At 39.3% G+C, this 13,906-nt stretch overlaps 1 protein-coding gene across 1 annotated transcript in view; it reads right to left on the bottom strand.

The window, feature by feature from the left end:
* The window catches only part of UBE2Q2 (ubiquitin conjugating enzyme E2 Q2), a 47,810-nt gene that overhangs the window by 18,488 nt on the left and 15,416 nt on the right, over positions 1 to 13,906 (bottom strand). The window contains exons 2-5 of the mRNA XM_082290932.1: positions 12,028 to 12,132; positions 5,385 to 5,489; positions 3,691 to 3,747; positions 1,513 to 1,653 (exon numbers count right to left, since the gene is read on the bottom strand). Coding sequence (XP_082147058.1) covers positions 1,513 to 1,653; positions 3,691 to 3,747; positions 5,385 to 5,489; positions 12,028 to 12,132 — 408 coding nt within the window. The remainder of the gene's footprint in view (positions 1 to 1,512; positions 1,654 to 3,690; positions 3,748 to 5,384; positions 5,490 to 12,027; positions 12,133 to 13,906) is intronic.

Raw genomic sequence — 13,906 nt, 5'->3', positions numbered from 1 at the left:
GCAGCATGGAGGACCATTAAAGTGCTGCTGGGTTAGCTCTGCCCTAGGTCAGTAGCACAGCTATAGCTTTTGGTTCTCCAGCATCTAAGAGTAAACCCTCACAAGTCCTTTGAGAAATTATTTCAGCAGCACAGCTATTTCTGGTGACCCACAAAAATACCACAGTTCCTCAGCAGCAGCTGAATACCCTGTTCCCTGTACTCAGCTGACCTTGTTTATGCACCAGCATCAACGAGAGTGTCTTGGCATGAGAAACAGCTATTATGTAAGTTGAATCTGCTGTTGTCAAACAGAAAACCAGCAGTGTTCATTTTGGCTCCACTAAATGTGGAGGGAAAAAGCAACAGGAAAGGTAATTTTTGCCAAATGGAAAGAGAACAGATAGCAAAAGAAAATCTGCAGTTTGAAGAGGCTTTCTGCACCAAGGAAGAATGCTGACACTACAAAAACTTTTTTTCCTGTTCTACCAAATTTTAGACGGTTGTAAAGCAGGCTATGCCTTTCAGGCTGCAAGAGGATATATTTTCTTTCACGATTAAAGACTCCTTACTATTAGGAGTTATACACACAGAAACACAAAATCTCACTAGGCATCTTCTCAAACAGTGAACATTCAAGTTTAAATAAAACCAGTAAGTGACTGCTGTATTTACAGTTAGTCAAATCTCAAAACCAGACTTGACTGCACAGCAAAAGCAGTTTGGGACCTTACGTATACCTGGTTTTAAACCCTGAAATACCAATCAGGTTTGGGAGTTAAAATTTTAAAACCCTTTGACTGAAGCAGATCAAACAGAAGTATTAAATTTCACGTTTTACACATTTTAAGCCTCTATGAAAAAAAAAGCTCTGATTTCTTTGGAAGTCAGGGTAAACAAAATTAAGGTTGTATGGCATCATCATACCCTCCTACATGCACCTTTGACAAGTAGAAGCCTCTCTGGGACTCGGCACTTGCGACAGAACGTTTCTAAACCTCTGGGGAATAAGCACTTTTTCTACAACTGCCTGCTGGCAAGATCATTCAGGAAACTGACAACGAAGCTGCAGAGTTGCTGAAGGCCCCTTGCTTCATGTATAGCAATAAAAAAACTGCACAACAATCCACCAGCATCCAGTAATTTCCAGGTGGCATAGCTATTACTGAAAAATAAGCTCATGCATAAAATGGATTTAAAGCACAGGTTTACCAAGTATTTAAAGTCACCCATGACTTTTAATACAGTCCATTTTAAATATGGCTTTATTTTTTTACTTTAATAAGGGTTCAGCAACAAAAGTCACACTCACAGCCTAGGTGCATTCTGCTGATTCTGCAAGGAGATGTTTGTAACAAAGGCACCAAGCAAGAAAGAGAGAGACAACCACATGGATATATCTGGAAATGAGCAGCTAAACAGTCAGCTACAGGTTCATTTATGTCTAGGTGCACAGCAGTGGGCTTTGTTGAAAACCGTATCTATTTTAAAGTCAGAAGTACTGCAAAGAAGAAGCATGGAATCAGTAACTCACATTTAAGTGATCTTGCCTTTGATTTTTTCTGATTTTTTCTAAGATTGCAAGGTTCTCTTTTTCAATGCCTTCATCCTCAGATTTCTTCCCATCAACTGGTTCCTCCTCCTTCATATCATAGTGATCCAGATCTTCGATGTCCTACAGGAGAGAGGAAAGTTAATTGCAAGTAACTGTACAATGCTCTTCATTCAATGAAACCCTATCCAAGGGCACTTGGGATACAGTCACATACTGCACAGCACTAGGTATTTGTGACTGTTGGATGCCATTTCTGTTTTGTTCTAACTTCACTCTCAGCCAACACTATCCACTGGAAGTATAGGGAGCCTTTATAATACAAATGAAATCTGAATTCACAACATGTTTCTGGTCACAGAAACAATCACAACCTCTGCAAGAAGATAGGATTGTAGAGAATTAGCCCACTGAAGTAAGTAGCAAACAGGACTTGAGAATCCAAAAGTACTCAAAGCTAGAGTGGCTCCAAGGTGTTTCTAAAAGCAGACTCTTTCGCAATCAGAATCCTAGCTATAATACACTTCTGGCAAGCAATAATTAACATATCTGGCAGGGCTACAGCAACCCTTCAAGAAAGTTAAATATTAGAAAACTAGGTGTACTTTATTCAAGGTTAACATTTCAGCTAAAGATTAGATGCAGTAATTTTGGAATCAGGATGCAAGACAATTCTGTGGTCTAGCATTGTGATCACACAAGCCAACACCTCGGTTCTACGTTCTAGACCAAGGCACTAAGAATCCCTCCGCTCTGTGTCCTGAGATGGGGTTATCTTGTCGCAGAGGAGCACTCTGAGCTTCAGACAACTGCCTTAAGGAGATTCAAATGCTGGCTGTGGAGAGGAGGGGAAGGATGTAAATACCTTGACATGAAAAAGGAAGCACTGCAGCAGCCACACCAGCAAGCTTTGGTTACACAACTACCAGACATACTCCAGTATGCAGAGCTCTGCCACACCTGGGGCTGCTCTTTATGCACCATCTGTTTGCATGGCAGGAAAACTCAAATTCAAGGATGCCCTATGTAGTAAGAAACACACCTGGTGCATTTGACGACCCTGTTTCCTTCACCTGTAACAGACTTTAGACTGAGTATTCTTTAAAATGCTCATGCTTCTCCAAACAATAGAGTCAAGGAATTGCAAACTGCTTCTCCATTTAGAACTGGGACTAGATTACATGTTGCAGATATCACTGCCACACACAATGCCCCCTTGACAGCTTATAAATAATGGAGATCATTTCTTTTTGTGTAAAGTAACCCAAAAAGAATGCAAAAGGCTACTCTAGAAGTCTGCAAGCAATAAGAGCCTTGTGGCAGCAGAATATGGGACACACCACCTTTACAGCAACACCAGCTCCAGCAAACTTAGATCAGGCTGAATATGGCGTAAGAAAGGCAGCTTCAAATTAATTTTAAAAACTTGGTACCATTTAGATCTTTTCTATAGGAAGATCTTTTATTCAGAAAGAGTTGTTCATTCTTACTACACCTTCATTAAAAATCTAAATCTGAAGTAGTCAAAACAGTTCTACTATAAAAAGGCTATCTATAGTGGTATAAAAAGCAAGCATCTTGGAGCTACTCCAACATGTAACAGAAGCAAGCAAAAAGGGTGATTCTTACAACTAAAGAGCTCATTAAAGAGAGCACCATGTTGACAGACGTGGACATAAAAGTCTAGTGTGTCTGTTTCAATGTCCTTCCATTTCCTTGAATTTATTACAGTTAAAATCTAGCTCACCCATTTAATGAGTCAGCAACTGATTTACTCTCACAGCCAGTCTGCTTCAATCTGGCACTTCCAACTGCATCAGAGCCAGTTCACATGCTGCTTGAAATAGGAGTTAACAATGCAAAAACATACTGATTTGGCACACAACGTTATGTATTGTTTGACTAAAGCACAAACAGATGTCCAATTCTCTGTATCCAAGTACCTCACAGCTGAGATCTAGATTTAAGAAAAAAAGTTCACTAGTTTTGTGGTTGAAGTGAAAGCTGACATTCAGTTAAACATCCAAATTTTAATTATCTTTTCTGTTGAACTCCAGGGAGGTTACATTTTATAATTTGGTTTAATTATTAGCCAGACATTGCAAGGCAAAATGCTAAAATTCAACTAGATTAGGACCACAATCTCATATATAGACATACTTCACCCATATCTTCTTCTTCCTCCTCCTCTGATGTAACTTCTTCTGTTGTTCCATTCTGCAATACAACAATGAAGGTTCTGCATAAATTCTGCATGGGCTCCTTTCTTTCAAAATCACCAAGTCTACTCTCAAAGAGAAGTAGTAAGTGCAAAAGTTAGCCTTGTCTGTAAAGGACTGAAGTTTGACATGTAAGATGCATGAAGATGCTTTTCTGGGGTATGATAGTGAAGAGATTTTTGCATGAAGCAAAAATAAATAGAATGTCACAATTAATTCCAATTAAGCTGTAAGTAGAACCTTTAGATTCATATAAGGAACATCCTCTTCTGAGACAGTGACAAATGCAACAAACACATCAAGTGGCTTACAACCCACGATCTCTTAACCATGAAATCAGATCATGGCTCTGGCTGGTATCCATCTACATGCTACACCCTAGAACGAAAAAAACCCAACAAACTTTAGACCTCCAGAACTTAATGGATTCTTTTTCTCACTATCTAGAACTTCTATGCAGCCACTACTATCATTGTGTAGCCATTGCTATTAGACTACTTTGAAATATCAAAACAATACATTGAGTTCATTTTTCATGACTTTCTACTTCAGGATACCACTCCAAGCTCAGAAAGTGTGAGCTGCAGTAATACTCAGGAGAATTCTGATATGCTTGTCCTCTGCTTACTCTTCCTTTGGCAAAGAAGGTACGACACTGCTCTAGACAATATATGGGACCAGATGGATCTTTGGTCAGAGTTACTAAGGCCACTCTTATTTAACTTGCAAACTGTCTGACATTTCTGGCTAAGAAACCTTCCACAAGTTTGTTTTTGAGTTTCATAGCACATGAGATCCTTCACAAAGCTACACCTTAATATCACAGCCCATTGCCTTACAGCTGCACTGCTGAGTGGGCAGCTCAGAGAAAAGACCTATAAGGATTACAGTTTGGCACATGACCAAAAATTAAGCAAGTTATTTGTCATTACTACAGTAGTACTGTCACCACAGGAAAGCCATCTGTTACTCTACAGGAGTTTTTTAGCAATCATTTCATCTTAATGTGTACAAGCAAAAGCAGATCCCATAATCTTACTAAAAATACAAAAAAGAACAGTTACTGTCAGTTACCAGTTCTGTTTTCAGCATAATACAAAACATTTTGGTTAACAAGAACACCTCACAGGCCGTAACAATTCTTAATTTTTCAAGTGCACAAGAAATAAACAAGGCACCTCCCTACCCGAAGTAACATATGGCCTTGATATCCCATGTCTCTGCAAGGGATTGAAGGAGGAAAACATCAATAGCAGTTCATCCAAGTGCACAGTGTAAACACACACTCTTCAACAAAGAGCCCAACATTTCAGAAAAAGTAAGTTTGGGAAGCACTCCAAGTACACAGCAATTGGCTTGAACAGTGTTTAGGAGGGAACTAAACTTGACAGCATTGGTATCACATACACACCTTTCAACGATACAGGAACTTCAAAGGGAATTATGTAATATTATAACACCGTTATTAAATGGATTTTGCAAAAAAAGTCAGACTGAACACACCATAACACAAAACTGTTTTATATCTCAGTTCTGTCTTATACAAGGTTTAATCATTCTCATTATCTTGTTTCTTGGAGTTGAAAAAACAATTCCTTTATTGGCATAGAAGGAGTCCACAGCTTTTTAATTTACCTGTCCAGCTGGCAATGGCTGATCTAACATTTCAACATCTGGATGCTGAGGAAGATTATATAATCTGCAGAGGTCACATATTAATCGCTTCAGCTGCTGAAGAAGCTATAGAAAACAAGAAAACATGGAAATATTTATTTAAACCAAAGCACAGAGCAATATATTTTGAATTTTCTTCACACATTTATCCTGAACTTGAAGTCAGGGTACAGCATTTAAATCTGCTCAGGCTGGAATAAAATTTCCTCTGTAATCTTCATAGTAAAGTCCCCACAATAGAAACTCAAGGACATGGCAAGTTAAAGATGACTCCCATTCATCTTCCTACATCTTAGAAGAAAGCCATGAGCAGAAAAATAATCTACTCTGACAGCATTATCTATTCCAAACATAGGTGTCTGAGCCACAAATCACTATGGAATAAGCAAATGGTCAAATCCCACGAGACAAAATGGTCCATTCCCATTTCCCAGGTTAAAAAAACCATGTCTTCAAAACACAAAGGAGGAAGTCTGGTTTTCCATATCCTGAATTCCTTCACAGGGCACACCAGCAAGGCAGTGGAACAAGAGAAACCCTGTCCAAGTCCCAGGAGCCAGGCAGGCTCTGAGCTGGAGCCCAGGCACTGTGCTTGCTGTATCTTGTGTCACGGTGAGGCACAATCTGTTACTAGCTCTGACTTCTGTTTCCAACCTGCAGTGTTCCATTGACCCTGCTCTGTTAACTGCAAACCATGGAACACCTCACACTCACTAATGCAAGCCAGAAAAAAAAATTTATTCCTGCAGAAACGAACATTAAGTTTGCTTTTTGATCACCCCAGTAATTAAGTTGATTTCCACAGCTGTTAACTTTCTCTAGGCAGCCTCAGATTCCTAGTTAAGGCCAAGACATTAAAGACCATACTACTGCAATTCCTAACTTCCCAAGGTCTTCGCACAGCTGTGTCAGGAAACAAAAAAAAGGACTGCAAAATCCATTTGTAAAAGGGTCAACACTTCATTATTTGCAAAACAATACCCTAGATGAAGCTTGCAAAAATTATACAACCATTTATGGACTTTTCTTCCAGATACCAAGGAGAATTTGTCTTGCCACTTGTCGAGGGCAGCATACAAGACAGGCATTTCTGCACACACACTCCAAAATACATTTCTAAAGCCTTGCTATTGGCCAGTTTAAATGCTCTCACCTTACCCCACTGGAAGTGAAAAATTCAGTCTCTCCAGGGTTAAGAACTCATTTCCAAGCCCAAATCACTAGCAGGGATTAGCAAATGTTGCCCTTATGCTATCTGAAAGCTTCAGTGCTTTTCCCTTCTACAGCAGAATTCCACATTGCGTTTAACAGGAATGTTATTTATTCATCTGAGGCCATGAGCTGAGATACCAGCCTGCATTACAACACTATCACACCACGTCTGCTGTTTCCGCATCATTCACGATAAGTCAATCCAACTCAAAAATGAAGCAGGTATCACCAAAAGGACTGGGGTACCAGCACCACATTTCTTAGGAGTATATACACGAGACACAATAGGTTTTGACAAAAAACTTTCAGTAACAAACACATTGCTCATCAGCATTAAAACTCTACACTTGTTTGAAGTTTCCCGTGTATCTGAAACATCATGAAATCTTTTAGAAGGCAGGAATCAGGTTCATCCATCAAAAAGTTAGCTGCCAGAAAGAATCACAGGTCTTAGAACTATTATTTTCAGTATGTGCAAGATGCGTAAAGTTACACTGCTACATGTTTTGTTGAGAAACTTTTTCTCTGCACAAACATTGCCTCATGGAGTGCTGGAGCATAAACCACACAATTCTAGGAGCTGTAATTTTTCTTGCAGAGCCAATAATTTGTTTACATCTTCTGTGAATCATACAAAAATAAATCTAAGTGGTGAGGGAAGACTGCCACCATTGGCATTGTGCTGGTCGATTAGCACTGACCTTGGAAAAGCAGATGAACACACTATTAGATGTGTCTTGACGGAAAGAGACAATACAGGCTGCAGAGTTAAGAACTGCTTCCTGCCCTGCTTCCTTCACACCCCCTCCTCCCCACAAAACATCCTGTTACCTGAACTGAAATTCAGAAGAAATTTTTGCAGCCAGGACCTAACACCCTGTAAGTTTCCCTTGCTTCTGAGCACAGGGCCACAAGCAAGGAACAGGAGCACCTTCGAAACAACAAGCTGCTGGCACAACCTGGGCCAAATTACAGCAGCTGTGCCTGACAAGGTCCTCCAGCAGCTTTTCACCTTCTCACTTCCACTGGCACCAGAGATCACACAACTATGTGGCAGCTTATCAGCTTTGTGGCAGATCAATTCCTGATGTGCTTCAGCACACAAGCACCACTTCATCATGAAGGGGCAGGCAGAGACCTGCAGCTGAGAGCAGGGATCCCCTTCCTTGGCAGGATTCTACACTTCAGGGTTAGCTTAATGCAACTCACACAGCAGTTCATTTTTATAGATCAGCTGCTTTATTTGAAATCAGTATCTACAATTTGCAAAGATGGTGGCAGAGCAAGAAGCTGATCCTGTCTGTACAACCCTTCCACCCTTCTTCCTTATTGCCACATTTTTCCTCCACAGGAATTAATTTCATACCATTGATCTTTCTGCCATGGATCACCATCACTTATCCCTTATCCTCTGCTCCTCTGTATGAAAAATCACAGGATAATTTGAGCTGAAAGGCACATCTAGAAGACATCTGATCCACCCCTGTGCTCTAAGCAGGGCCTGGCATGATTTGATGTCTTGGTATGTACATGAACAGACTATCAAAAGGGAGAGCAGATTTCTATCATGTATTAATAATTTAAATATATTTCCAGGGTAACTTCACAGGCTTGACAAATGTAAAATGAATGCTTAACAGATGCACTTTGAGGCTACTGAAGAAACATGAACTATCAGTACACCAGTAGTTTCCCTGGAGCACTAACTGCCTAAAGCACAAAGTAAACAGCAACCAGAATGCATAACCCACAGGGTAAATGAGGAAGGTGAATAGCCTGCAGAAGGGAAATGCTCAAGTGACCAAATACAACAACGCATTTATAAATTTGTTATATTGATTATAATTAATATCAAAATTACAAAAATTATATAATTGGAACACACACCCCTATGATTTTTAATGCCTCAGGAGTTCTGAGAAGCTGGTGATTCTTGTGGACACCATAAGGCTGGTTTAGAACACAAACACCTCTTGGAATTTTGTTCCCTATCTTAATATCCTGCATATCCAAAAACAGTTTAGAAGATTTTTTTCTGAAACCCAGCCTACATTAGAAGGCTTTTCTTTATGTACAAAGAGGTCTTCCTAATGCAGTATGAAAGCACTAACAACTTTAGGATACCTTTTAAGATATTAATATCCTGCTGGCTTCACTATGAAACACCCTGTTTCCTGATTACAAAGAAAAAAGAATTTAAGAAGTATAGTTTAATCCTAGAAAGACTTAATTATTCTATGTGTCTCTACCCACACCCACAATATCTATATAAAAATAAATGCATCAATAAAACTTAGCCTACCACTGAGAAAGTGCTGAAGAAGAATACAAATGGAAACAGAGGGAAGCAATAATTGTCACTTGGAGTGTGGCCACTACTTGGCTAGCAGGTAACAGTCACAATACCTCCCCCACACTCAGCAGCCTCGGGCACTTTCAGAAAGTAAAGCAAAGCTTATTCCTGCATTTTGTCTCTGCGACTCCCAGTACAGAAATAGCTGCTGCCACACTGGGAGTTTGCAAGAGACAACATTCTTCCCTGAAATGCCTCCATGTGGGACTTAATCTAAATTATTAACACAGAAGCAGTGTGCTTCAAGACAGCAGCTTATCCAAGCTGTAAACATATTTATGCCAGGAATTGTGTACTTCTGACATCTTCCATGCAAGTTTAAGATCTAGAGTGTGAGAATTAAAGCTGCCTCTCTGAATTTAAGCCCATTTCCCTATTCTTTTTAAAAAGCAGACCTCCAAATAGTGTAGAGTTATATTTAACATCTCATGAAATAAGGTTTGAGGCTTCAGACTTGCATCATGTTACTTCCATCGTACTAACCAGAACAAGGGAATTGCAGTAAGATTTCTCTTTTGCACAGCACAGCCACTAGAAGGCAGATGGCAGCTTCATACTTAAAAAGTCTAAGTGTAGCTGATTTTCAGAAGGAAATTCAGGAGACACTAGGGGCTGAAAGAACTCTGTAGCCCCTTCATCTGCTGACTGAAATTTGTTCAGCATTGACAACCAAGCAGCCAAGCTGTCCAAGCCTAATGGTATCTATGCTGATCAACATTTTTAATAACTTTTCAACATTTTTAGTGTTTTGACAAATTTTCACAGCACAAGCAGCACGCTGATGGACGGAAACTAACACAGTTTCAGACCCACAGAAGATTTTCCAGGAAACATGTATGATTTCGACATCATAAGCCAGTTTTCCTTTTACCATGTCAAATGACAAGGCTTCTACATGTCAAACACTTACGCCTGAAGAGCATGTTCTTCGGTTTCCCAAACAGCTGACACCTGTCACAAGTTACAAAGCAGGTAGAAAGGGCAGTGTAATACCAAAGGCTAAACCAGGGTACATGTGCTAGCAGTGCTTTTAGCACAGCTGAGCTCCTGGAAGAGTTCAATGCCTTTTCCCATTCAAAATTTGACTGCTCTCATAACTATGAGTTTAGAGCAACATGGCACTAATGATACTTTACCTGCAGTAAATTAAATGAAAGCTGGTTTGAAACATTCTAGATTATTCTAAATTAAACAAAGTGAATTTTTATGAGACTGTGATAAATTAGAAGCCTTTGGATTTCTACAGGTAGTTCCCTATCCTTTCCTACCCTACTGCAAAAAGCCTGTGTGTGAACTGCTCCAATGCCATTGAAAGGGAGGGAGTTTCATGGGGAAGAGCTGTAGGGAGAAAAAAACCAATCAAAACCTCACAAGCCAAGTCTTTGGAGCAAAAAAAGAAGTCAGATTATGTAGTGCAAGTATTTGTCTCCTCAACCACTCCCATCTGCCTTCACCTTGGCATAGCACGATGCAGGGTGGATTCCTGAGAAACCAACGGGCCATCACAGGTGTCTATTACATCAACCCAGCAGCTTTTACATGGGCAAGTACAATCTTGATAGCAGAAGCTGTTTTCTTACCAGATACATCAGCAGTCTGTGTGCATATGCAGTTCAGCACAGCAAGTCCCATGCATGTTTACAACAAAGCTTTCCACCCTCTTTCAGGCAGTTGCACACAGGAAATGTCTTGTTCAGAACCTTTAGGCTGAATACCAGCCACAGCAGTTTCAAGCTGCACAATCTTCTGAAAAATGTCTTTAAGCAAAAAGCTCATTTTTCTGTCACTATCCCTTCCTATGTCTTTCTAGGCAAAACTTACAAAGACTAAGATTTATAATACTTTTCTGAATGTAGTTTAGTCTAAATTTTAGGTTGAAATAGAAAATACAGAGATGTACATCTTGTGCAATCGGATCCAACAAAATGCATTAAAACACTGATGCTGCTCTACAACTGCTTTTAATTCTGTCAAGGCCCACAAAGACTATCACTCTTATTAGTTTCCTAGTTATTTCTACCAGAAGTCAAATGCATCCTCAGCTATCTTTAGAAAAAGACACTTGTACATTCTTGTGTAAGGTTAGGTATCCTAGATTAACATTGTCCCAGTAAACATAACAAGTAGTAGGTTTTCCTAAGAAAGAACATTCCCAATTTTTCCCAAATACTAAGCACATAACCCATGCAATAAGCAGTATTCAGCAGACTGATTTTTGTATGCATCACATCCCTGTCCACCAAAATAAACACAAAATGTTAATATCATCAATTAATAAAGACCACCTAAATTTGTCAGTATGCTGCAATACTCCTTTTTGTGGAACAAACTGCATTTGTGCTGAAATTTATTTCCAAGCAGTATTCAAGGAGAGGTCCCTACACAGAATGGAAAGTTAATTTTTATATTCATGTGGCCTTCCCCCGAGCTCCCATCACTACATGTAAAGGGTATTTAAGTAAGATATAATGCTTGAGAGTTTTCTGAAATACAAAATAACCATTAGAATCTGTATACAAAGATTTCCTTTAAGTAGCAGTTGTCCAAAGTCGCAACACTGCTTAAATGTATCAGTACCTAAGGAACATTCTGATGAACCAGAAGCTATCAGGTCAAGTTCCCTTTACTGAAATCAAGAATTCTTTGTATTGTAGTCATGTTTTGGAGAATATACATTCTCAAGAGTAAAAAGTTTTGCCTCTGTAATAGATTTCTGTGCAAAGAAAACTCTACAACAGCTGTTTTATTCAGTAGTTTTAATATGTTCACCCACTTCACTGTTTAATCATTTTCAGAAAACTTCACACTGTAATTACTGGGGCTGAAACTTTACTTAAATGCTTACTCTCTAAAAGAAGTAATCAAAACTTCTGGATTACTTTTGGCTCATAAGTTTTTTTTATAAGAGAAAGTTGTGTTTATAAAATCCCCCCAAATAACCCTAAAACTGAACTACCTGACCTGCTGGTTAATGTGACAAAGCCAAGTAAACACCCAAGCCCAAGCAAATGCCCAAAATAACCAAAACACTTCACTCACCAGAGTATTGCTCTTCTTAATATCTTCTAAACGCTCTAAGACCGAAGTCAGGTTTGGGTCATCTGATTCTACAAACCATATTGGTGATGAAGAGGGGTAAGACTCCTGTTAAAAAAAAACAAACAACAAAAGACCCAACAAATAAACAACAAGTCCCAAAGCTTTTAAAAATAATTTATCCCCAGAATTTCATAACGCAATACTAACATCACCTTTTATCTTACTCTATGTCAGGTAACACAGAAGCTTTTAGCACTGCATTTTTAGGCAATGCAAAAGAAGTTGAAAGAAAACCAGCCAACTGGTTCTTCTAGTATTTCATCCTATTTTCATCTTTCTCAGATGATGGATATACATAAGAAGCAGTGCTGAAATGTTTAAAACCTTGGGGGCAGGTGGAGCAGGAGGGAGAAACTTAAAAATGCAGTATGAGTGATAATTAGCAAAAAATGGAATCTCAAGTAGTACATGTCAAAGAATAAAACCGATGCTGATTTTGCATAAAACCACAGTTTCTTCCAAAGAAAAGTTGTGAAAGCAATAAAACCTGGAATCTTTAGATTTCCTCCTCAAACAGGATTATTGAAACTCTTCTAGACCCACAGACCAAAGCAATATAGCTCAAATTTCCTGCCTTGGAGGACAGTTTAACTGGCAGATCACAGGGCCAAAGTCTGCCATTTTATCTTTGTACACCAAGGCTCACAGAGGACTTGCCACTGTTAAAGATTTCTCATGCAATATACTGCATACAGGAAAGTTTACGGCATAACTTCATTCCCTCCACAGCATCCTACAGCTGCCAGGCAGGTGCCAGGACACAGCCAAGTGAGATCAAACGGGCTCACAGGATTACCAGTGTGTTCCAGTTTGCACAACAAGCCATGGTTCGGGCACATGGAATCCACGGAAGAGATGTGGCCCACAGCTGCTGACGGGGCCACTGTCACTAAGGTGCCACAGGATGCAGCCCTTCCAAAGGCGCTTAACAGACCCCTGGTAGAGAAAGGTGAACAGAAACCCCTAGGCTCTTGTTTATAGGTTTCAAAAAGCAATTCCAATTTTCTTCTCACACAGGTTTGGTAACATTGTGAGGATGGAGGAAACCATGTAGCTTCCAACTCAACAGTAGGTGTCCCTTCACATCACTGACGTACATGGATTCTACTTGTTTGGTTTTAGTTGTTTAAGGCATTCTCTACTTCTCACCTATTCAATTAAATTTTAGTAGCTGAGGACAAATTGCTGAATCTCAGTTTTATCACACAGATTATCTTCATATCCCCAGGTCCTATAAAATAATGAGGGAATTTTCATTCACTGCCCTCACTGCAGTTGAAAATGAAAAAAATCCATCTTTCTCATTCCAGAAACAATAAATTATGCTTCATTCTTCAACACTTAACAGTCAAGATTTGACAACTGGAGAAAAATACAAGCATGTCAGAACTGGCTGTTAATAAAGTGTATTTCCTAACTGACCTTCTAGCTGAAGTGCTGAACCCCATAAAAGAAGCCATGTGACTAAAGGACATCAGTTTTGGAAAAACAGACTGAGTTCCCACCTGGCACCATACTCCAGAGAAGTTCTAGATACAGAGGTTTAAAATTCCCACCTGTAAACTGAAGCCTTTGCATAAACTTATGTTTTAACAAGTTCAATCCCATTGAGTTTATGTATTTTTTTCCTAAATCACACCTTAAAGGAATACATTATATTCCCTGTATTTTTACATAAAGGTATCGTTCACATCTTTTACCTTCACTTCAAAGGACCCTATACACAAAGCAGAGACCTTGGAATATCTAGTCTTGATTAACTAAGGCCTAAAATCTCAAATATCTATCAAGAAAGTCCAGTGCTCAGCTTGCCAAGACT

The sequence above is a fragment of the Coloeus monedula genome (assembly GCF_965178545.1).
Source record: "Coloeus monedula genome assembly, chromosome: 14".
Classification (NCBI taxonomy): domain Eukaryota; kingdom Metazoa; phylum Chordata; class Aves; order Passeriformes; family Corvidae; genus Coloeus; species Coloeus monedula.
Note: the sequence above shows the minus strand (reverse complement) of the source record. Positions and strands in the feature narration are given on the sequence as shown.